The sequence below is a fragment of the Crinia signifera genome, chromosome 3, assembly GCF_055691185.1.
Source record: "Crinia signifera chromosome 3, ASM5569118v1, whole genome shotgun sequence".
NCBI classification, from domain to species: Eukaryota; Metazoa; Chordata; class Amphibia; order Anura; family Myobatrachidae; genus Crinia; species Crinia signifera.
The window spans coordinates 166,158,241-166,183,501 of record NC_139219.1 but is presented as its reverse complement, the minus strand read 5'-3'; the positions used below and the strand labels follow the sequence as shown (position 1 = coordinate 166,183,501).

General features: G+C 44.2%; 1 protein-coding gene across 2 annotated transcripts in view; it reads right to left on the bottom strand.

Moving 5' to 3' along the window:
• Window positions 1-25,261, bottom strand: part of LAMA4 (laminin subunit alpha 4) — a 150,233-nt gene that overhangs the window by 118,305 nt on the left and 6,667 nt on the right. The window contains exons 1-2 of one of the 2 annotated variants that reach the window (XM_083176872.1): window positions 5,943-6,258; window positions 2,909-3,010 (exon numbers count right to left, since the gene is read on the bottom strand). In XM_083176872.1, coding sequence (XP_083032998.1) covers window positions 2,909-2,911 — 3 coding nt within the window. In that variant the 5' untranslated portion in view covers window positions 2,912-3,010; window positions 5,943-6,258. Of the gene's footprint in view, window positions 1-2,908; window positions 3,011-5,942; window positions 6,259-25,261 lie in introns of those variants that run through there. The other variant, XM_083176871.1, reaches the window with a different exon arrangement.

Genomic DNA, 25,261 nt, shown 5'->3' with positions numbered 1-25,261 from the left:
ATGAGGCCCTAAGTCTCTGGACCCCAAAGAATTGCCACCTCCTGCACCCAGTATAGCTATACCCATGGTTACAGACAGTGGCGCCGGGAGCAGGGTGTGTGTGTGTGTGGGTACTAATTACCCGGGTCCAGGTCTGATGGGGGGGCAGCAGGGCACCCATTACCTTACAACAGCAGCTCTTCTCAACCCAACACATGCTGCCATTTGCGGGGCTGCAAGGTGGCTAGGCAGGTATTTAAACTACTATATTTTCTGTATTTTATTGTAAGGGTGCATGGCCATATCTCTCGAGAACCGCAAACCCTGTAAAGTATCTGGGTTCAGCCAGGCTCTCTACTGCTCTGGCTACAGATCCCAGTTTTGGATATGCTCAGTGGGGACTGCATTCTGGCCTAATTTACCAAGTTTTTTGGACCTTGGAACCATTTGCTCACACCATCGTCGGATTCCATCCCTGCAGTGTCAATGCTTCTACTAGTGCCCTAGTCAGCAGTAATATTATAGTTATAGCCAACCACTATATCTGGACAGGCCCTGACAATGTTTTTATGTTTAATAGGCCATAAAATAGTTACTTATTGGCGAGAAGGAATGGGTCCCCACTGCCTCCATTGATAAATATACCCCTAGGATGGCTTGAACTAGACTGACAAAGATTTTGGGGAAAACCTAGGAGAACTTATTTGTAGCCATGCCCTCTACCATAGGAGGAAAGGAACTGTGATGATGGTGATGGTTCTGCTGGGGGTCTGAGGAGCATGTGCCCATTACATGCTCCTCTGACGCACAGAATCAGCATCAGCCTCATGGGAGTAACTCATTGGGCCAGAAGTACCAGATGGAGCCGCTGTCATGCTTACAGGGGCTGGAGATAGAATCGCCCCCTGCGTCATAGAGTCATTGGATGGGGGCTCGTGCGCCCCATTCCCACAGAGCTCTCCTCATGCCCCCCACCTCCCTGCACCTCCCCCCTAACCCTGCCCGTCTCCCTGAAGCGGAGACGGGCAGGGTCCTGCCGCACAGCCGCCGACTGACTGGGACGCGTATGCGTGTGAGACGCTCACGCGTCCCAGTCTAATGGAGTCCCTCTCTGACAGCGCTCACCAGCGGGGACATTCTGGTGAGTGCTGGCAGTCACTGAGAGGGGCTCCATCTGTATTAAGCCTAGAAAATAATTAAATGGAGAGTGATAACATACCAACCAACCAGCTCCTAACTGTCACATTTCAAACGCAGCCTGTAACATGGCAGTTAGAAGCTGATTGGATGGTACTTGATCACTCTCCACTTAATCACCTTTCAAGGATTAGCACATACTGTATGACCCTTAGAGACTGTGCCTGCTCTGCCTGGCTGGGTGATACCCCTTTTACACCAAAAATCCCAGATCCGACAAAGCATTTGGAAAACGTATCCAAGCCAGGTTGGATCTGGGATTGTCATCATTTACACTGCGGTGCCTACCCGCAGTGTAGATGGAGGCAGCGCTTGGAGATGACATCATCTCCAAGCGCCGGACCGCGACCTCCCCCGCTGGGATCGCAGATCGCCGTGCTTGGGGTAAAGCCCAGTACCAAGGTAAGCTGCTGGGCTGTCCCCAGCCCCGTGCACCCCCCCAGCCCTCATCCGCGAGGTGAATGGATGCCGCACACAGGCCTCCGTTCACCTTCTCCCTGCCACCGCTGTTGTCTACGGAGTACAGCAGACAGCAGCAGAGGCTGTGCCCCCCCCCCGTTCAACCTGCGGACGCTGCAGCCCAGAGGTTGGACTTCCCCCATTGATGTAAATGGTGGCTAGGTCGGATGACCTGGCGTACATGTTTACACTGCCCTCTAACTAGGCCATGTTCAACCCAGGTCAGGACCTGGGAAGAAGTACTGTGTAAAGGGACACGGGGTGACCTAATTACACCGCCGTTGACCCGGTTCTTACCCGCCATTTTTGCGGCAGTTTTGCGGCAGGGGTATGACTGAGGCTTCTTCTTGTGAGAACAGTGTTGCTGCCAGTTTGCTGTGTTAAGCCCTTCTCCAAATTGTTCCTCTTTATCCCAGCACCCCTGCCTGTTAATGCCTTCCCAGTCCTGTCTGTTGAAATGGCCACACCCTTCTAGCAACTGGCCACACCCTTTAGTGAGCCTCTTTGATTGCATTTTCATGCCCCAGTCTTCACAACCTCTAGGTCTAAAACATATTACATTTGGGATGTAGATCATTGTCACAGCATCAAGCAAAATGTGGCTATCCTCCATGTATGGGAGTCACAGACACATGTAGGATAGTGAGTAGAGTCTTTGTGGGTTATAAAATTAGTAATAGCCCAGAGGCTGGGCCAGTGCTCCACTAAAGTATATTATTTTGCCTGTATTAAAAAAGTGCAATAAAATGCATGAAAGATGAATACTGACGGATTACAAGTTGCAACCTTAAGGTTTGATGTCTTGCAGCAGTGTATGGCCATCCGATTCCCCTTAAGCTGCCCGAAAATGTCCTGGGCAGCAGGATCGCATGCCTTTTACTGTACATAGGATGCATCACATGTGACCCTGTCCCCTGTCATTGGAAGGGGGACCAAGTCGGCAGTCGGACCACATGAAGGTCTGACCTCCGATGGGCACAAGACTACGCATTGGAATCAATGGGATGTCAAAACACATCCGATTTGGGCTGATTTCTCAGCCCGATCCGTCGGGATTGGGTGAAATGGCCCAAATCGGACTAGTGCATGGGGGCCTTTACAGTGGGATAGGTCTGGTCACCAAATGTACTGTAAGTGTATAGCATGTGCTAAAAACACATTGCTACATGGCAACATTTCTATGTTGTTTATATTTCCAATTCATAAACACAGATGTTTAAACTATTCCAGCAAACAACAATAAAACGGAAATAGATGGAATAATAGATCTTACCATACAGGACCCAGAACCATCCAGGCACTTGTGTGAGTTTCCATTGCATGAACACGGCAAACATTCTCCAGAAACTGAATAGTAAAATCCTGGTTGACATCTCTGTACAAATAAACACACATGGCATGGTAAGCAATATATCTTTAAGACTTTTTTTTTACTTCTTATTTAGTTATCTTTAGTTTTCAAATTTGTAGTGAAATGGTTTTGGCTCATCTGAGTTAAATCTACTGTGTTGTGTACAGAACCTGTTTTATACTAGAAACAGGAAAGGTTCTAATTTATTTATTTATCTATCTTATATTGTGCACTCCATAATTAGAATCAGAATTGTGTAGTTAGCTGTAGGGCAAAAACATATACAGTCATTTTATGGCACAAAGGAACATAATGCTGCTCACTGGCTTTCAGGAATTGTTTTAACACTGGGCAGGAATAAGCATTTCTTCTATCCAAATATGGCATCAGATACTAAGCATTTTGAGAGGGTGTTGGTATTTCTGGCTATCGAGGCCAGCAAGAAGATAAATCATGTAAATTAACTCTATCTGATGCTAGGATGTTTCCCCACACTGTTTGTGTTTTGCTCAGTTACTGTACTTAATATAATAGTATTTATATGCATGGTTTCCAAAAATGAATGATTACTACTACAGTATGATTTACTGTACAATAAACAGATGTTATACACTTTATGATCTATTCCATGTTGATGATAATTTACTGTCTCCACAATCCCCTTCTGCTCCACTCTACTTCTCCCACTTCTTGCCACCTGAGGTGTATGTATTGTGGGGTTGGGGAGAGGTGCCAGTCTAGTGTCAGAATGACACCTCCATAATGTTGTGAAGATCGGTCACGCACTGCTAGTGCACTACCCACAGAAATCATTAACTCATTCTTGCCTAACCTCCTGGAAGCTAAGGGAGGGTCTACAGTGAGGGGCTGAGCTGAATGACATGATCCATGCATTTATCCCCGACCCTTCCCAAGACTATTGTGATTGCCGGTGAGTAATAAACAATCCTGCCCACTTCACTAGGCAGTGGGCAGGATGTGGGAGAGCCACCTAATCTTCTGGGGCTGTGGGGGACTACCCCAAAAATCGGGAGTCTCTTAACTTCACTGTCCTGTGCCAAGAGGATATTGAATTCCTGGATGAACCCTTTTCCTTTTCCTAAAGTTATTGAATCCTCTCCTGCAGGCAAAATCCCAGTGCCAGATGGCTTTTCTATCACCTATTTAAGGACAAACTGGCAGGCTACTAAAGCAGGCCTTCAATGCCATATTCGATAACATTTATTTATCATAAGAGCTACTAAAGCAGGCCTTCAATGCCATATTCGATAACATTTATTTATCATAAGAGCTACTAAAGCAGGCCTTCAATGCCATATTCGATAAAATTAATTTATCATAAGAGTTGCTGTGAAGCTTACATAATGGTCCTACCAACAGATGGTAAAGAAGACCCCAGCCTATGTTCTAGTTACAGTCTAATTTCTTTACTAAACATAGATTTAAAAAATATTTGCCAAATTAATTGCAAATTGTCTACATTTTTTAAATTGATCCATGGAGATCAGATGGGCTTTGTCTTAAAGCCCCCATACACTTGTATGACTTCTCCTCAAAGTCGCACACAATCCCCTTTCAACTGCTTGGTACCTACCAGGGCGACAGGATCAGATATGATATATCGCATGCAGTCCTATGTGCAGCACTTGTGATCTGGGGCACGGGATCGCGCATTGGATCAGAGTGGGTAGAAGACATGTGACTTGTACGATTTCACCCAAATTCTCAGCCCAATGCGTCGGATATGGGTGAAATTGGGCAAAATCATAGTAATGTATGGCTACCTTGAGGGTATGAGACAACACTTTAAAAGTAATAAATGTGATTCACTATACCTCTTGATCTCCTTCACCATGTATTGTTATATCAACAGAAGCAGAAAAAGCATTCTACAGAGAAAAGTACACTTGGATTTCATGTACAGTATGGCGTATTATGACACTTGGGGCTGGGTCACACCTGTCTCCATAGAATCATGGCACTCTATAAACTTCCGTCAGCAAAAATTAGCAATATCAGATTAATTTAGTATATTTCATGTCACAAGACAGGGTTGACCCTTATCTCCTTTACTATTTGTTTTATGCATACAAACCCTAGCCAGGGCAATACGTTTCAAACCAACTATATCAGGTTTAAGATTAGGAGGACAAGACTACAAACTGGCCCTGGTGTCTCTAGCTTCTTAAAGGGTGTAAGGGCCTGATTCTGGTTCACTCTCAAAAGCAAATTCTCTCTGTAATGGACAAAACCATGTTCACTGCAGGCGGAGGCAGATGTAACAGTCAGACAAAATTGTTACTTGTAACAATTTTTACTTCCGAGGCCAGGTATCTCCTCTAATGGCTGCACTAGGCGGTTTATTTACTAGGATAGATGTTCTATTGAATATGGGTTGTTGCTATGGGCAACCAGAGTCTATTATCTTCTAGGAGGTGCTAAATAAATAAGAAGTATATTCTGATTGGTTGCTATTGGCAACATCCCATCTTCACTAGAATTCGCCTTTTAGTAAATAAACCCCTAAGATTCTATAATACCTCTTTCACATCGCAAGCACGGGTCCAACCTGGCTCTGACCTGGGTCCGGTGCATTCACATTTAACCCTTCTTATAACTCAGGTCGAAAACCTGGGTTGCTTGACCCGGGTTATAAGGTTTGGCAATCTCACACTGCACGTCTACCGGGTCGTTATGTCAGCAACCTGGGTTCGACCTGGGTTATTTTTGTGACTTTAAAGGGGTATTTCTCTGTTCTAATAGGTAAGGATATGAAACTGGACAAATCCTGCTGCTTTATCACATATACTATACAATTATGAAGGGTGTGAGTCACTCTCCCTCTCTATGTGTATCCTCACATTCTGACTCATGCAGCAGCCACTACCACTATTACTGTCCTGGCATAGTGTCATTAAATATGCAACTTTTACCATGTCTCTTTCTCCTCACTTACAGTGGTGGGATTTGCAAGTGACTATCAGTGATTACTGTAGGTGCTGCCAAATGAGGGTGCCACATTTTCAATGAGAGGGGAGGCATGACACCTTTTCTCTGGATCACCAGCAATAAGGATCCCCATTCTCCTCTCCAGGGGAAGAGAAAGGTGAGGCTTTTATGAAGGTGATTATGCCCCTGTATCAAAGGGAGCTGCATCACCACACTCCCTGGGCTGCATCGAGTAATGGGATTTTGGCCTCTACTCCACCTCCGGAAGCTGTGGATTTGCTCAGGGAGTCTCAGGCTTCTCTCCCGTTGCTGTTTCACAAACTTTGGTCCCTGGGAACAGTGTCTCTGACAGTTCACTTGCGCAGCGTCTCCTCACACACCCTCCCTTAAGATAGCTGCCGCCCAAATGCCAACAGTCACAGCACCTGGCTGTTAATTGTCTCAGCCTATGCCAGCTACAGCACAGTGACTGTAACCCTTTCCCTGCTGCAAGTCACAAACTGTTCAGACAGTCAGTATTGTGCAGTAGGGTGGGAAAGGGCACAGAATATGGTTAAATGTCCATATATGACATTCTCTATTCATGTGAGCAGGGCATGATTGGTCACCAGGTGTGTCATGAAAAATATTTTGCCCAGGTATTAGGGTGACAAGGCCATGGTGTATATAAACCCAGCTGATCAGGGAATGGCCACAACAACTTGGAGGCACTTTGAAACCCTAACCAGACAGATAAAATGGAGATCAATAAACAACCAGCCAATCAACACATAACTGCTTTTTTTCAAACCCAGACTGTAACATGCCATTTAGGAGCTGATTGGATGGTTGTTTATCACTCTCCATTTTATCACTTTTTGAAGCTTGACACATGTGGCCCACAATGACAGGATCAAAAATGTTCATGACGTCTATTCTGTAACACTACACACCTCATGTCAAAGGGCAATTTTTGGTCAATGATATATTTTAGTAAACTTAATTTTTTCATAATTATACTGTACTAGTAGGTCATCTCCTGAATATCCAATACCAAAAGTTGAAATCAAATTCCTGTGCAGTTATACTGTAGTTGCAACCAGGCTTCTCTAGAGCACTATTACTGGGGTGCCGGACAGTTTCCCAACAGTCGAGATCCCGACAGTCATTACCCTTACATCGGAACCCCTACAGTCAAAACCCAGACACTCGGGGTCCCGACGACCACCAGCTATTCTCCGACCCCCACGAGGGAGAATAGAATAGGTAGCGAGCCACTGTGCCTGCAGCGTGGCGAGTGCAGCGAGCCTGCAAGGGGCTTTGTTGCGCTCGCCCCGCTGTCTGAGTCCAGCCAGTCAGGATACCGACATCGGGCTAATGACTGTCGGGATCCCGACTGTCAGGATCATATACCTCACCCCTATTATTGATGTTTTGCTGCATCTCTTATATACTGCTCATAGCGGCTCAGTCAGCAAAGGGGTTTCACCTCATATGGCATATTGAGGGCAACTTAGCCGACTTTCTGGCTGCCCTCTTCCTGGAAGAGGGTAACTATCTGGATGAAGCAATAGTAGGGGCATGCAGGATGTTAGTGTCTAGGGGCGGGTCTTACTGTAGGCAGCTAAACATATGTTGTGCAGTGGGGACAGAGCCATGATGATGCAATTCTGCATAAATCGCGTCCCTCGGATCTCCCTGCTGAGGGGACTTGTGGGGGACTGCGGAGTTCACAGGGGACTTGCTCACCTTTCCAGGGGGTGAGAGGGATGCCCAATTTTCATACGCCTCCCCTCAGATCTGGGTGTAAGAGGACACATTTTTATGAGGACCACAAGGAACCTTAAGTAGGTCTGCATATATATATATATAAAGTAGAAGTACCTGGAGATACACTGGCATATTTATAATGAGTGCAATGTGTTCAGTGCACATAGCCTCCCAAGGTCCAGGGGTGCCCACACCCCACACCCATTTTTTCTATACTGTACTTACCCTCTAGTGCAGGGGTGGCCAAATCTGTCCTCAAGATCTACCAACGTTGCATGTTTTCCAGGCAACCTGTGGATCTATAGTAGGAATGAATGCAGCTGGTTTGAAAATGTGACAGTTCGTAATGACTGCAGCTGTGAACAAGCTAGGTAACCTGGAAAATGTGGACCGTTGGTAGATCTCGAGGACCGATTTGGCCACCCCTGCTCTAGTGTCTCACATTGGCTGCAGTAGCGCTGCAGAAATAACCAGGAAAATGGTGCTGCAGATATTTTCCTGGCTTTTCAGGCATGCGCAGTAGACTCTGGAACAGTGCTCGGGTCCTTTACAACCCTACTGGGTACTTATGTAGTATCTGGGCTGCCGATTTCTAAATCGGGTCGGATCGGGAGATCGCATCGCATCGCATGCGACCATGCGATTCGATGCGATGCGATGCGATGCGATGACCCGATTTTTCCATAGGAATCAATGTTAAAATGGACTGAGTCCATTTTAACATGGAATTCAATGGGAAAAATGGGTCCTTTTCATACCCCTACTATCCAAGTGGGCATGGAGTTGGATATAAACCTGTGGCGAGCGTAGCGAGCCACCGAGCCCGAAGCGTGGCGAGCGAAGCGAGCCCCGCGAGGGGACGAATACCGTCCCCTCGCGGGGCTCGCTTCGCTCGCCACGCTTCGGGCTCGGTGGCTCGCTACGCTCGCCACAGGTTTATATCCAACTCCATGCCCACTTGGATAGTAGGGGTATGAAAAGGACCCATTTTTCCATAGGAATCATTTTAACATTGATTCCTATGGAAAAATCGGGTCATCGCATCCGATATCGGATGCGATGCGATGCGATATCGCATCGCATCGCATCTGATTGTATGCCTTAACTTAAGGCATACAATCAAAAAATCGGCAGCCCAGATACTACATAAGTACCCCCTACTGTAAAGAGTCTACAGCGCTTCCAGCTAGAAAAGAGGGGGCCCAGACACATGGGCCTCTTCCTCACACAGGCGTAATCCCCTCCAAAAGCACCCTGTGGAGATAGCTAAAGTATCACTGGCTGGGTGCTTCGTTAGTAAAGAGAACTGTAGCCTTATTTCCAAAGCTACTGTAAATATTTAATGGTGGATTTACAGTAGGGCTTTTATCTCTAGAAATAGACTATGGTCTCAAGGCTGTACTTACAAACTTAAAGTTATCTCTCATCTTTCTGAAATGAGATTTGTGCTACAATGTGTTATAATGTTTGGGACTGGACCTAGGGTGACCAATCGTCCCGGTTTGCTCAGGACTGTCCCGGTTTTGACTGCTAAAATCCCAAGTCCCGGCCAAACCCATCAAGGGACGTGGAAAGTCCCGGTTTTAACTAACTAAAATTGTTGGTGGATTGAAGGGCAGCCAGGGCCGGCCCTAGGCATAGGCATGCTAGGCAATTGCCTAGGACGGCAGCCTATGCCTAGGGGCAGCAGCATTGCATTCAGATTGGCTGGACGACGGACGGTCTTTACATACTTTTCGCCCGAATTCGCCGCATACATAGCTCCCTGAGTCACGCAGCCGCGCCCCGCTGCCCTGGCAATGATGTCAGCAGGCGCAGCTACTTAAGTCATGTCCGCCCGGCCAGCCGCGGCGCACCCCCACATGACGCACGCGGTGACGCGGGCGGATCAGTGCTCGCCGTGACATCCCACTCTGTCCCACCTCCGCCAGCACGTGCTGGGAGTAGTGGAGGAGGGACAGCAGACAGGGCCACAGCAGCAAATTGTGTGTGGTGGCAGGTGCGAGCAGCGACGCCACCATCATCAGTGCCTGTGCCCCAGTGTGTGATTCCAGCCAGCCAGCCAGTGTGAGTTTTGAAGATAATAAACACTCAATGTCTATTATGTTTTACAGTATATGATTCAGGGGTATGTCTGTGTCTGGGACTTGATACCTACACCATAATGACCCAGACCCCCCATCCCGGGTTGGCCCATTGGAAAGTTGGTCACCCTAACTGGACCTCAAAGATTGCGTATGACTATGTTATATATAAATAGAAGTCATCTCTCCATATATAGTGAGGCAGACAATATTGAAAGTCTGTGCTCTAGCACTGAAGATGTGGAATGTGGTTGCTGAGAAGTTTATCTGTGGGACAGCTAAGTTAATGGGCAAATTATTTACATTATACTAATGTGGCTATTTATGAAAAGGTTGTCAGAAAGCTACAGTATAAGCATATATATACATACATATATAATTATGTGTGTGTATATATATATATATATATATATATCCCTCCATCCTATGGCATAAATCAAATGTGAATTACAACATGGAGTATTTCAGTATTTTATGAATCAGATGGCAAATGTGCTTAGGGCCTTAGTCGGATGCTCTAGCATCTTTTGCCTCTGTGACTTTATGCTAATGCTAGCTTAAGCCATGCCTCTAAAACTAGTATACAGTGTAAACCCAGTGCAATCCTGTGACATGCGCGTGACACTACCATAACATGCTTATAAGACAGAATATCTTATTGCATCTGTTCTTGAAAAGATAGATAGAAAAAAAATCCTCTATATAATATGAGATATTTTATAAAACCTTGGAAAGAGATAAAGTGGAAGGAGAAACGTGCCAGCCAATCAGCTCCTAACTGCCATGTTTATAGGCGGTGTGTCTAGACTGGAAGGAGCTGGTTAGTTGGTACTTAGGCCAGATCCAGATCTGCTCAATAGGTGGTTTTCGCAGCCTAGAGAACAGGTTAACATCGCCACACGAATGCACCCCCCCTGCGCGCTCGAATCCCTGTGCCTACACATCTGTTTGAGAAATTGTTACTTACCATCATATGATTTCTCCTACTGTGCCTGGTGCTCTCAGACACGGCGTGACCCAGGAGTTACTCACCAGCTGCACAGATCGGCTTCAATTCATTTTTGTGGGCACAACCATGAAATGCTGGGGGTCTACTCAGGAACGCCCCCTGCCTGTCACTCGCCGTTGAGAAATTTAGCCAAAGGCACTCTCAGCCGGGTCCTGCACATGCTCATTTTCGCCAATGTGGAGGGGCCGAATTTGGAACTGTGCAAACAGGTCTGAATTGTCCCCTTAATATCCATCCACTTTATGGAGGGTCTATTTACTAAACTTTGTGAAGATAAAGTGGACAGATATAAATAACCAAACAATAAGCTCCAAATCGTCATATTTCAAATACAGACTGTAGAATGACAGTAAGAGATAGTCGGTTGGTACTTTTTCTCTCTGGACAGTATTTTAACACCTTTTAGCAGAAAGTTTTTGTGCCCCAATACAGGGCTGGATTAACAATGGGCCTGATGGAGCTACAGCTCCAGGCCCACTATCAAAATAGGCCCATCTTGTAGCTGAGGGCCAGGGCTTTCCAACGAGCCTGGCCCCGCATCGCTAGCCCCCCCCCCCCCCCAGAAACCGGAGATACTGCCAGGCAAACCTGGAACATTTTCCCCATAGGATCACATGGGACCCGCTAATTCAGACCCCCACTCAGTCAAACCCAAATCGATGGGCCTTCGATCTGATACCAGGCTGGTCCATATGGGTTCATTGGTTCTAGAGATATTGTAGGTAAACCGATTTTTTCATTTCTGAAATGTAAGTTCATGGCTGTTCATGTTGTTTGAGGACAGATTTCTCTGGAACCAAACAGCCCAGTATCACAGGACCAAGATCATTCGAATCCCACATGTAAATGGGTCAGTTGGTTCCAAAGATATAGTTGGTTGTTTAAAGTGTGTTTTGTGTGTGTGTGTGTGTGTGTGTGTTCCTCTCCCCCCCCCACATCAGAAAATTCAGGGACTAGGCTAGTGTTAAAGGGGCCAGCATTTTCTGGTGTGAAAGGGGTATTATTTCAAATAGCCGGGACCTGCAGTGCTCTGAATACAGCCGAGCAGCCCCCTGCTCTGTGCTTGGCTGTCAATGGCTGTCATTTCTGCCCAGAGGCGGCTGTCCCCCAGTTACCGTGAGAATGTATTCCCCTTGGAAATGAGCATGTAATCCCACATGGCAATGAGCAGGGAACCCCTGGTAATGAGCATGGAGCCCTGGGCAATGAGCATGTAGGTAAGCAGCACTTATGTAGCATAATTTTTAATAGGCATTATGGTGTTTGGCATAATACGTAATGGACATTACGGTGTGTGGCTTCACATGTAATGGGCATTATGGTGCAAATTTTTAATGCGCGCCTTTGCCGCGCAATGCCCCTGTATATGAAGGATATTGTTCATTATTGCTCAATCTGTTTGGTATAGTGTGTATTTTGCTCAATCCATGTGACAAAATGTGAATTTTGACATAATCTATGGCAATTTTGACTCGATCCGTGTGCCATAGTGTGAATTTTGGCTCAGTCGGTGTGAATTTTGGCTCATGTGGCATAATGTATAAGAGGCAAGTACAGTATAAGGGGGTTACTATTGTGTTGCATGATTTGTATAAAGGGTATATGGTGTGGTAAACTTAGGTGACCACATAAAAGGTACTGAAAGGTTGTCTTCCAAGTTTCAGCTTTCAGGTTTTTTTTTATGACTGAAGTGCCGCCTCATCTCGCAAGTATCTTAGGACATCGGCATCCTGCAGGTGCACCTTTGGAGGGCACCCACCAATATATATCTCTGCATTTTTCCTATGCCAGCCCCCTGCCTTTTCCAGGCATATATAATTATTTGAAAGTATTTACACAAATAGAGACACACCCATGAGCAGACCACCCAAACAGAACACTGGTCATGCCCCCAACGTTATTAGATGCTGGCAACAATCCCAATTATTGCGTATAATAGGCCCTTGATAATTTTCAGCTCCAGGCCCATTTAGACCTTAATCTGGCACTGCCCCAATATACAGGCATCTCAGGGAGAAGGGCACATTACACATTCCAGTACTGACCTACTGTATGTCATTACCACAGACTAGCTCTGTTCACTGTTCAGATGCAAACCTGCTTCTTTTGTAACTGTGTGGCATCAACATGCATCAACATTCTAGGAAGGGGCTTCAGTTCAGAATGATCTACAAGGTTTGCACTCCAGCCAGTGCACCAAGCAGCCGAATCCTAACACCCAGCCTGCAACCTAACCCCAATCCTCCAATTTATGTGCCTACCCATCCGTTCCCGATGCTTAACCCTAACCTAGGGCCCAAACCTAACCCCCCCCCACCTGCCCTAATTCTACCCTGCACTGGCAAAATTACATTCGGCGGTTGGGATTCCAGTGCTGGTCCCCTGGCAGTAGTCAGGATACTAGCATCAGTATTGTGAACACCAGCATCCTGACTGCAGGATGCTGAATGAATCCCAACTGAGTCCAGTGAAAAAATACACAGGACTCAAATAGTACTTATCTCCAGCAGCATATTTACTTTAATACAGGGTTGCCGACTTTAATATTCTCCTCCAACCCTGCTTTAAAATAGCAGTGGTACTAATGAATATTTGTTGCGCTGGCCACGCTGTCTGAGACCAGGCAGTCGGGATCCCGACGTCGGGATAATGACTGTCGGGATCCCGACTGTCGGTAATTTATACCACACCCCCAGAGTTAACACTTTCTGAAAAAACATCAAGAGGAGAATTCAGGATTTTGGCACTTGTTGTGTAGTTGTCTCATGGTGTCTCAAGTTTGGAATGATATTTCGCTAACAGCTCTCTCTCGCTCTCTCTCTCTCTCTCTCTCTCTCTCTCTCTCTTGCTTAAATCCTAGAATGTGCCTATTTGGCTTGAATCTAGAAGAAACATGTTGTTTGTGGCTTTATCTCTCCACACTGGCTAAAGTAATCATTTCATGTGTTTGGTCAGCAGCCACTCACCCTGACCCTATTAAATGGAGAGTGTTAGATAACGATGTGATTTGGCACGGAAAACATATGTTTAAGTCACGTAAAACAATGTTGAAAATCAGGGAGACTGCTGATTTTTTGGTGATTACATATTTGGTTATGTCTGTTGATTTTACACCAAATTGATATCATACTGTACCATGCTTGAATTTATTTTGTCAAAAAATTATTTTATTTTTGATGGCCTGTTCTACCTTTTAAACTAAGGGCTGTGCCATTGGGGTCATCTGTGAAAAAAATAATTGTTTGCAGATCATTTAGTTTCCAGTAAAATCTTATTTTACACTAGATTTATTGAAGAGTTGATGTTGGTTTGGAAGGGATCTGAGCTAGAATTTGTAGAACTGCTATCTAACCATAATATGAGTGATAGTCCAGTCAAGCTTACCCAAAAAATACATCAGGACTATATTGATTTTGTAGATGTGAGGATCTCAGTTAGTGATGGCGGCATCCATACAACTGTCTTTACAAAAGACACTGATCACAACTCCTTCCTACATAGCATCAGCTGCCATCCTAACATTTTTTTAATATAGCCTCCCTTATTTGCAGATGCTGCGCATAATGCACATTAATGACAGAATAGAAAATGCAACTGTACAGATCGATGAATTAATATTGCGCTTTGTGTTGGGAGGCTATAATCTATCAGACCTGATGCATATAAAGGAGAAAGTTCTATCTTTTAATAGAGAGCAACTAATAGAGCTGGAGGCTCCTATAACGCTCAGTGATAAATTACCATGGGTGAACCAGTTCCACTGACACTGGAATCTTGTACTGAATAAGGTCAGGAAACATTGGCCAATCATCCAGGCAGATGATGATCTAAAACTAAGATCAACCCCAATTATGCCATGTTATTCCAAACCAAAAAGCCTGGGTGATTTGTTGGTGAAGTCTGACATCACCAGGAAGAAAAGTGTCTTAAAAAATGTTTTATCTAATAAATGTCCGAAATACAGGGAAGTGGTGTCTCCAGATGAAAGCAGCATTTCATCTGGAGACACCACTTCCCTGTATTTCGGACTATTATACCCATTTGGAAGCAACACATTTCTAAAAAGGCTGCCTTAAAGTGATACTCACCAATAAGCGGATTATCCCTGTATGCGAGATTTGATGTATCCCCTGGCTATCCTGGAACTTATTTCATGTTAAAAAGGTTCTACATGGAGAACGTAACATTCTGTAACAACCATTCTACCCTATCGGTCCTAATTTCTATCTGCGACCTCAAAGAACATCCGTACAACGCATGATCCAGATCACCCCTAAGGAAGTCCCAAGGGACGAAACGCGTAGGGTTATATCTGTGAAATCCTCATTGTGAAAAACACTTGATGTTGGATCATCATATTTTATTGTCTTCTGGATTGTAAAATTATTTTGAACTGTAAATCTATGTACCAATGTGTTGAATAAAAAACTACCTTTTATAAATCTGCTTTAATAGAAAGGTGAAAAAACAACTTAGGAAGCACATATATTCCTTTTTCTTTCCATTTTTATCTCTTGTGCCTCTAGTAACAGCTGGGCATTATAGAAGTGCTGCCCCACCATTAGCGCAGTAAATGGCCACATCTCTTTCCCTATATATATATATATATATATATATATATATATATATATATATATATATATATATATATATATATATATAACATAGCTTACAGGTGTGGCCCGGCACTCCAGCTTCTATCTTTGTGTGCTCCGGTGCTCGCAGCTAGTGGGAGATAGTCGACAGGTTGGGTGTGCTGCAGCACAATAACGGAGGCAGATCAGCGTAGGTACAAGTAAATAATTTACTGCGTGGCAACAAACATCTCTAATGCCGACGTTTCGGGGTTCCGTATGCCCCGTTTTCAAGGAAAACGGGGCATACGGAACCCCGAAACGTCGGCATTAGAGATGTTTGTTGCCACGCAGTAAATTATTTACTTGTACCTACGCTGATCTGCCTCCGTTATTGTGCTGCAGCACACCCAACCTGTCGACTATATATAAACATATATATATATATATACAGTATATATATATATATATATATATATATATATATATACAACAATTGGATGGCTGCGGCACTCCTCTGGTCTGCTGGAAGATGCAAAAATGACCTGGTGCCCCCCGCAGTAAATCCCCGGCAGGGGTTCAATATGTAGCGTGGTGGGAGCGGTGGCACTCAAATAAAGACACTGACGACCTGGATAACCCAACTTTTCAAGACTTGGTCTCTTTATCAAGGTGTGAAGACTATATATATATATATATATCGGAATCAGACCACACTCACACTTGATAGAGACAAAATTGGAGTGTTCAAAAGAGGTTGATATGTGTGACCATAGACCTCCTAAACAGTCCAAATACCCCAACACTTTCATGCAAGGGATAGAACACTCTCCATAGGATCAAGAAGATTCAATTGATTGTAAATTCAAACAATAGAAGTTTCAATCCAACAGATTAAATTTTATCATGACAATGTTTTGGTCCACAACTGGACCTTTATCAAGGAGCCAGGACCTTCGGTTGCTGGCCTCCTGCTGCACTTGCAGAGTTACAGCCCCACCCCTTCACAACAGCTTCTCTTCAGTTGTGGATCGAAACGTCGGGGCATGAGGAAATTTAATCTGTTGGAATAAAACTTCTATTGTTTGAATTTTCAGCATGATATCAGCACATCTATATAAACACATTAAAACTTTTTTTTTAAATGTTTTTTTAAAACAATTTTATAATTATTAAATTTTTAAGAAATGTTTAAGACATTTTATAACTTTTATAATTTTTATGGTTATTGAAATATATGTTAGTTCTTATGTTGCTATAATTAACTACTAACTCCTAGTGCAGTGGTTCCCAAACTGTGTGCTGTGGCTCCCTGGGGTGCCTCGGGACACATGCAGGGGTGCCCTGGGTTGGTGGTCCAGGACTAACTCAAATTATTAATGGTTAATTATTTATGAGCAAAACCAGTGCTGGCAGCTGCCAATCATAAAATGTGTACAAACAGAAGCAAATCCTGCCCTTTACCACATAACTGACCCTAAGAATCGCATATAAACCCCATCAAATTATATTTTATTGGCCTAGAGGTGCCGTGAAAAAATTCTGATACTCCTAGGGTGCCGTGATTTAAAAAAGATTGGGAACCCCTGTCCTAGTGTGTATATACTGTACAGTAGTGCAGAAGTCCAATTGTAATTACATTCCACATATATGCTCGTGTTGAATACAACAGGTGTTTCAAATCAATCTCACACAAGACACTACCAAATCTCTTATCCATGCACTCATTATATCCTGCATTGATTATTGCAATAGTCTCCTAACTGGTCTTCCAAAAAACAGACTCTTGCCACTGCAATCCATTTTAAATACTGCTGCTAGGCTGATCTTCCTTGCAAGAAGCTCATTGTCTGCTGATCCGCTCTGCCAGTCCCTTCATTGGTTGCCTTTATCTTACCGTATTCAATATAAAACACTTCTCCTCACATATAAAGCTATTAACTATACTGCACCAGCTTATATCTCTTTACTTATCACAAAATATCTCCCATCTCGACCACTCCGCTCTACACAAGATCTGCGTCTCTCTTCTGCACGGATCACTAGCTCCCATTCACTTACAGGACTTTCATCGGGCTGCTCCCACCCTATGGGAATGCCCTTCCACACACAATAAGACTCTCTACTAGCCTCCAAACTTTCAAGTGTTCCCTGAAAAGTTACCTCTATCATATTTAAGTTCTACACGCATAACCCTGTGAGGCACTTATGTATTATATAGCTTCCCTTCTGGACTTGTAACTTGTTGGGACTGCTATGCTATTACTGGTGCCTGTTCTTGTGTTTCCCTCCTATATCCCTATAGATTGTAAGCCTCTAACCTCCAAGTCTGTCTGTTGTTACCCAGTTTGTTTTATCACTGTCTACCATTGTAAAGTGCAACGGAATCTGCTGCGCTATATAAGAAACTGTAAATAAATAAATAATTAAATAATTAAACCTCTTACAGTGTGAACACAAAGGCACCACAGATATACAACTATCTGAGACACCGAGTGTGTTATAATGTGGGGATACATCGGCAGGTATTGATAACAGAATCAACATAAATACCATAAATAACATAAATAGCAAACAGCTATTTTTGTTACTGTGCGCAGCCCCCCACACCATCTTCTGTGTCTTGACTCCTGCGCCTTTCCAGGCCAAGACTCACAATATCGGCTGTGTGAGCCATGGCCGGGTGGCACAGGAGTCAGGACACAAAGCAGGTCTGTCTGCCGCTATTTTCAAGTCTCCTTCTCCCGTTGGACCCCGCTGGACCGCAAGCTAATAGCCGGTCACAATCCAGACCTGGGTTATTGCCGTGTTCTTGCGGCCCCAAGACAGGTCGAGGTGCAGTCTGAAAGGGCCAACACGGGTCGAGCAACACGGGAGTTCAACCCTGAAAATGACCAGGGTTGAACACGGCTCTGACCCGTGTCAAGTGCAGTGTGAATGGGTGCCTGGGATGAGCGACCCGTGTCACGTTCGCTGTATGTATTAGTGGTCGTAGCTAATAAAGTACTACCCCAGCAGCAGTTCCCCTTCCCTTTAGTAGTTGAGGGAACATACCATACTTAATGGTATGTGGCTGTATGTTAACCACTGTAGCAACATAATATGAAGTGTCCCTTTGTAAATAAGTCACACCAACAGTTTTTTACTTTATGGGTTCATCAATTCGTCTTTCATACGAGTAATCAGGCTACCATACTCTAACAGAGCCTCTACCGGTTACCTTCTATATTGACTTTACATATTTGCTTATCTGTCTCAGCCTTTCAGTCTGCAGTGCAGGCTAGCTGACCAAAGGAAAACACTCTGCAATTGACATAAGTAGTATCACATTGCATAGGTTTATAGGTAAGAAAACAATTGGCAGCAATATGGCCCAAACCACCACATTGAAACATTGGTGCAGATGTATTAAACTTTAACAAGAGATAAATACAAGGGTGATAAAGAGAGGTAAACGTCCAGCCAATCACCTGCTAACTACCATGTTACAGGCTGTGTTTGAAAAAAGTCAGTAAGGAGCTGATTGGCTGGATGTTTATCTCTATTTATCACCCTTGCATTTATCTCTTGTTAAGGCTTAATACATCTGCCCCATTAGATCATATTAATTTATTATCAATTATTTTAAGTGGTAGGAACCTTCCTGGCACAGCTGGCTTACTTCCAGGTTCCAAACCCACAATCTTAGTGTTTCTACCGCCTCGCACACTTCCCCTAGAACAGTTCGACCACTCATCACTTGTGGGAATAGAAGAGCTGTGTTTTAAAATAAGTGTTAGATTATTTTTAGCAATTAAATGCAAAATGAATGAACAGAAAAAAACTCTAAATCAAACCAATAGTTTGTGTGACACCAAAATCATTTGCTGCCTGCCAACCCCGGACTGGTACGATGTAATGCTTGACATAGGTCTTAAATGACCAAAACAGTCTTATTATTAAATATGATGAATGGCAGACAGACAGACCATGGAATCGACTGAGGTGGGCAGAATCACTCCTCATAGTGCCTGATTTTGGAATGGACACAGTTACTGCTACGGGAAACATCACCTCTTTTAGAAGCTCTAGTAAATTTCCCTGTGTCTGTAGACCCCATAATCATGCTTTGTGTATTCTTCAGACGCCACCATCAGATATCCCCTAAAGACCACTTTTATCTCAGTATGGCCTCCAATGTAAGCATCTCTATATGCAACCACTTTTAGCAACACACCAGTACTACAGTACTTTACATCTGTAAATGATTAGCCAAGCCTCTGTAACCGCCTAGTCCTAGGTACATCCAACACATTTGTAATACACTTCTTGGTGTGCACATCTGAACCTGTACTGCAACTCTATATGAACACCATTGTACGATGCACCAATAAGAAGGCCCGATTCAGACCTGAACGCTGCTGTGTGGATTCGCACAACGGATGATTATTGAAACACTGCTCATGCGCCTGGGCTGCATGCAATGTGGGTGCTGACGCTGTTCACGCGGTTATTGTCAGGAAGCCGATGTCTGGGGGTGTAACCGGCCAGTTAATGGGTGTACTGAGGAAAACCCACAAGCGTGCCAGAATACACACAGGCATGCCTAGGGAAAATGCAGGCATGTCCAAGCATTTTAGGGGAGGGTGTCTGACGTCAGCTCCGGCCTCAATCATAGTTGATTTCTTAGAAGCTACTGAGTAAGTCCCTGGCTACTCAGAGCCTGCAATCAGTGGTGATTAGTAATTTGATGGTGAGCAGCTTATGATTAGATTTGAACATATGCGCTCAGTAGATTCACAGCCGTACACATCTATTCTCACGGTGAGCATATAAATTTGCAAGGCGGGATCTCACTGTAATGGGACAGCATCTACCTGATCCCTGGCCACTGCAAATTCACTGCCGTGCGATCATGTCCGAATGGGGAGTGATGGCAAAACACATTTTGGGATGTGTCTATGCCAGGGGTTCCCAATCTTTTTTGATTCACGGCACCCTAGAGAATCAGAATTTTTTTCTCTGCACCCCCAGGTCCAAAAAAATTTATTAGATTGGGTTTATATGGGTTTATATGCGATTCTTAGGGTCAGTTATGTGGTAAAGGGCAGGATTTGCTTCTGTTTGTACACATTCTATGATTGGCAGCCCCCAGCACTGGTTTTGCTCCTAAATAATTAGCATTAATAATTGGACTTTGTCCTGGACCACCAAGCCGCGGCACCCCTGCATGTGTCCCGAGGCACCCCAGGGAGCCACGGCACACAGTTTGGGAACCACTGGTCTATGCCAATATCTGCGATTGTGAACTAGTATTCAAAATGATACAATGAAGTGTAAATCAAGTTAAATGGACATGAAACCGTAACTATATACTGATATAAAAAAAAAACTATTTTAATTTCCCTGCCTGCCCACACTAATGCCCCTTTCACACCGCACAAAAAAACCTGTATTTTGCCGTTTTTTAACCGTTTTAAAATGGTAATATATGCGGTCTGAAAGGTGCAGAGTGATTTAACCGTTTCCAAAAAAACGTTTTTTGGAAACGGTAAAAAAAGCAGGGTCCTACCCTTTTCAGACCCGTTTTTTTTGCTGTCTGAACGGGTCTGAAACGATACCCAGGCAGCAGTGAGCACTATTGGTCCCCAGCGCAGTGCATATTTAATGAGCCAACCACTCATTACATATGCACATATGTAATGAGCGGCCGGCTCATTAAATATGCACTGCACTGGCTCAGAGGGGACCAGCTAATGCTCAGACTTAATTAAAGGGGGAGAAAGGGACAGTTTGTCACGGTAGTGGTGCACCGCAGTAAATAAGAACAACTTAAAATTTAACTTTTAATAATTCATCACATAAAATAGAGGATGCTGCGAAATATGACAGACTACATATAACAAATAACAAGGACAAGTGAACAAAATAGTGCTAATTAAAAACTTGGGCTCATGCGGCGTCCCTTAGCACTTAATTCCTATTATCACAAGTTATAGCGTCTCCCTCCTGTGTGTCGGCTGATTTGCCTGTTGACACCAGGGGGACGTACTTAGTAGATATAGACAATTCTGTCTGTAAGTTATTCTGTTGTGTCACAATGTTGCCGTAAACAGATGTTCGTGTTTTTGTAACAATTTTTATTAAATGAAACGAGTCATTGTCTGAGGTGTAGCGTGAATAACAAGTCTTGTCCACCAGTCATATGCTGGAGTGAGGACTAAAAATGATATAAGCTAGATGGTATGCAGCGGGCAAAAATGCCTAATATGTGCTGCTAATCTAATACAAGAGATGACAATTTAAGCTTATAGTCTATAAGTCGAGTGACTGTATTTTATTGGGAAACCCAATTATGACCAAACGCCAGAATTACTGAAAATATGCCGTATGGAACTCTACAATGTGAATTCCGCAATAAAGTTGCGGTTGGTTCTCTAGCCGGCAGTTCAGAGTATAATAGCAATTTTCAAGTATAAGCGTGCCGCTGTGCCCTCCTGATGGTTATGGTCAGTCTTACTGGGAGGTGCAATTCACCTGAGGGTGGCCGGCTACGTTAAATTGCTGAGAGGCGGGGGGATGGTAGGACCTGTATAGTGACTGGGATTGGGCAGCAGGCAGAGATCGCCTGGTGTGTGCCGCAGTTAATCAATTAAAGAGGTCAGCTACTAAGTGTACATAGCATAACTACCATCATAAAAGAATGGTTCAGTATAGGCGATGGTCAGGTATGGGAAATTAAAGATTAAAGCCGTATGGAACCACACACCCTGCACTTAGCATCGGTGTTGTGTGAAGTTCTCTAGCCGGCTGCTTGGATGTGCTCGTGTCACGCAGAAACACCTAGTATGTACACATAAATGTATACCAATTGTACGATGGCAAGTAGTTAGTATGAGCGTGCCGCTGTGCCCTCTTGTGTGCTAACACCGACCATACGGGTAAACCCTGTGGTTAGGTACGGTTCTCACGGGGCGGCTGGCTACGCTCTAATGCAAACACTGCAGCATCGCTGTGGACAGACAGAAATTTTTTTTTTAAGCTAGACATTAGAGTCCTTAAAAGGACTAGTAAAGCAGACAGGGATAAGGAGGCTTAGGGAGCGTCCGCACGGCTATGGTGGCCGGCGTACGCTTCGCAGGTCTTCTTCAGGGCAGGTCTGCTTTACTAGTCCTTTTAAGGACTCTAATGTCTAGCTTAAAAAAAAATTTCTGTCTGTCCACAGCGATGCTGCAGTGTTTTCATTAGAGCGTAGCCCGTGAGAACCGTACCTAACCACAGGGTTTACCCGTATGGTCGGTGTTAGCACACAAGAGGGCACAGCGGCACGCTCATACTAACTACTTGCCATCGTACAATTGGTATACATTTATGTGTACATACTAGGTGTTTCAGCGTGACACGAGCACATCCAAGCAGCCGGCTAGAGAACTTCACACAACCCCGATGCTAAGTGCAGGGTGTGTGGTTCCATACGGCTTTAATCTTTAATTTCCCATACCTGACCATCGCCTATACTGAACCATTCTTCTATGATGGTAGTTATGCTATGTACACTTAGTAGCTGACCTCTTTAATTGATTAACTGCGGCACACACCAGGCGATCTCTGCCTGCTGCCCAATCCCAGTCACTATACAGGTCCTACCATCCCCCGCCTCTCAGCAATTTAACGTAGCCGGCCACCCTCAGGTGAATTGCACCTCCCAGTAAGACTGACCATAACCATCAGGAGGGCACAGCGGCACGCTTATACTTGAAAATTGCTATTATACTCTGAACTGCCGGCTAGAGAACCAACCGCAACTTTATTGCGGAATTCACATTGTAGAGTTCCATACGGCATATTTTCAGTAATTCTGGCGTTTGGTCATAATTGGGTTTCCCAATAAAATACAGTCACTCGACTTATAGACTATAAGCTTAAATTGTCATCTCTTGTATTAGATTAGCAGCACATATTAGGGATTTTTGCCCGCTGCATACCATCTAGCTTATATCATTTTTAGTCCTCACTCCAGCATATGACTGGTGGACAAGACTTGTTATTCACGCTACACCTCAGACAATGACTCGTTTCATTTAATAAAAATTGTTACAAAAACACGAACATCTGTTTACGGCAACATTGTGACACAACAGAATAACTTACAGACAGGATTGTCTATATCTACTAAGTACGTCCCCCTGGTGTCAACAGGCAAATCAGCCGACACACAGGAGGGAGACGCTTTAACTTGTGATAATAGGAATTAAGTGCTAAGGGACGCCGCATGAGCCCAAGTTTTTAATTAGCACTATTTTGTTCACTTGTCCTTGTTATTTGTTATATGTAATCTGTCATATTTCGCAGCATCCTCTATTTTATGTGATGAATTATTAAAAGTTAAATTTTAAGTTGTTCTTATTTACTGCGGTGCACCACTACCGTGACAAACTGTCCCTTTCTCCCCCTTTAATTATCTCAATTTTTTTGTCCCAGTGGTAGCACACCCCCAAGCGTTATACATAAACTCTCTATATAAAGCTAACAGGGGGTCTCTCTTTAACACATAATTGTTCAATACTGAGATCTTCGTCCTGTACGATCTGACCCACCCACAATCTCTATAATGCTCAGACTTGCTGCCTGTGCTGAAGGGCGTTGCGGCTGGCTCAGTATGTAGTCAGCTGGAATCAGTAGTGCACCAAGTGCTGCTTAAAGGTAAGCGTCAGGCGTGTTGATACAGCAAGTCCTAAAGCCAGCCTCGCCGTCCGTGCTCTATGTGTTAGAGCTGAGTAGTTACCTCTGTGTGCGGCTGACTGGTAGCTCTCGTACGCTGGGTGCCACTTCAAAGTAGATGCTGAGCGTGTTTGTACGGCAGGTTCTTATGGCAATCTCGCTGTTTCGAGCTCAGCGGTGCTCCGGTTGGGCGGCTATCTCTGTGAGTGGCTGGGTCCAGTAGTGCGCCGGTTACCAGTGATGAGTAAATGCAACTTCAAAGAAGATCATGCTGCTTTCACACCGCAAACCTGCTTTAGACCAGGTATTTACATGCGATGTGTAAGGGGTTAAACTTGCTCTGACCCATTTAAAAAAAAACGTTTTAAATACCTGGTCTAAGCAGGTTTTGCGGTGTGAAAGCAGCATAAATAATACATGTTAAATGCATAATTGTAATGCACGCAAGCTTTGGCTAATAATGGTTGGATTTGGAGATAACATACAATTTTACCTTATTGTAACTTCTGCATACCCTCCAACATGACCCATTCCATTCTGTACACACTGCTCTGTTCCTGGACATCCCTGGTAATGTATGATTGTCATCACCTGTGTGTAACTAGGTAATTGAAGAGAAGGGTGTTTCAACACAGGTGATGACAATCATACATTACCAGGGACGTCCAGGAACAGAGCATTGTGTACCGAATGAAATGGGCCATGTTGGAGGGTATGCTTCTGTAGGATGACAACAAAAAAGGATGTGTTTTTTCTACAGTACATGTGTTATGTGAAATTAGGAACACATGGAATGAGGCCCTGTGCATGGAAGGCAGCTATGTAAGACAGTAAATCCTTAACTTGCTGTCGTGCCATTAATTGTGTGCAGGTTGATTACTTATGTTCTGACAGCTGATTCTCATTAATATCTCCGTGAGAAACTGAAACACTTTAAACAAAAACATGTGTGGTTTAGATTTCCCCTTAACGTTACTGTGCAGTTTCCATCAAAGAAAACAGTATGACTAATCTCAAGGGCTCAGTTACCCAGCATAGGAAATAAAACACACTTGCCCTTGTGACCATAGCTTTAGCTGGCTCATCATAGGGTAAATGAGATGCTACAATAGTCAAATCCTGCATACATAACAATCAGTGCAATGCTCTCAAACAGAGACAGTCTGGTGGCATGTGATTCCTTCTGCGGACAGATCTACCATTTTTGAAA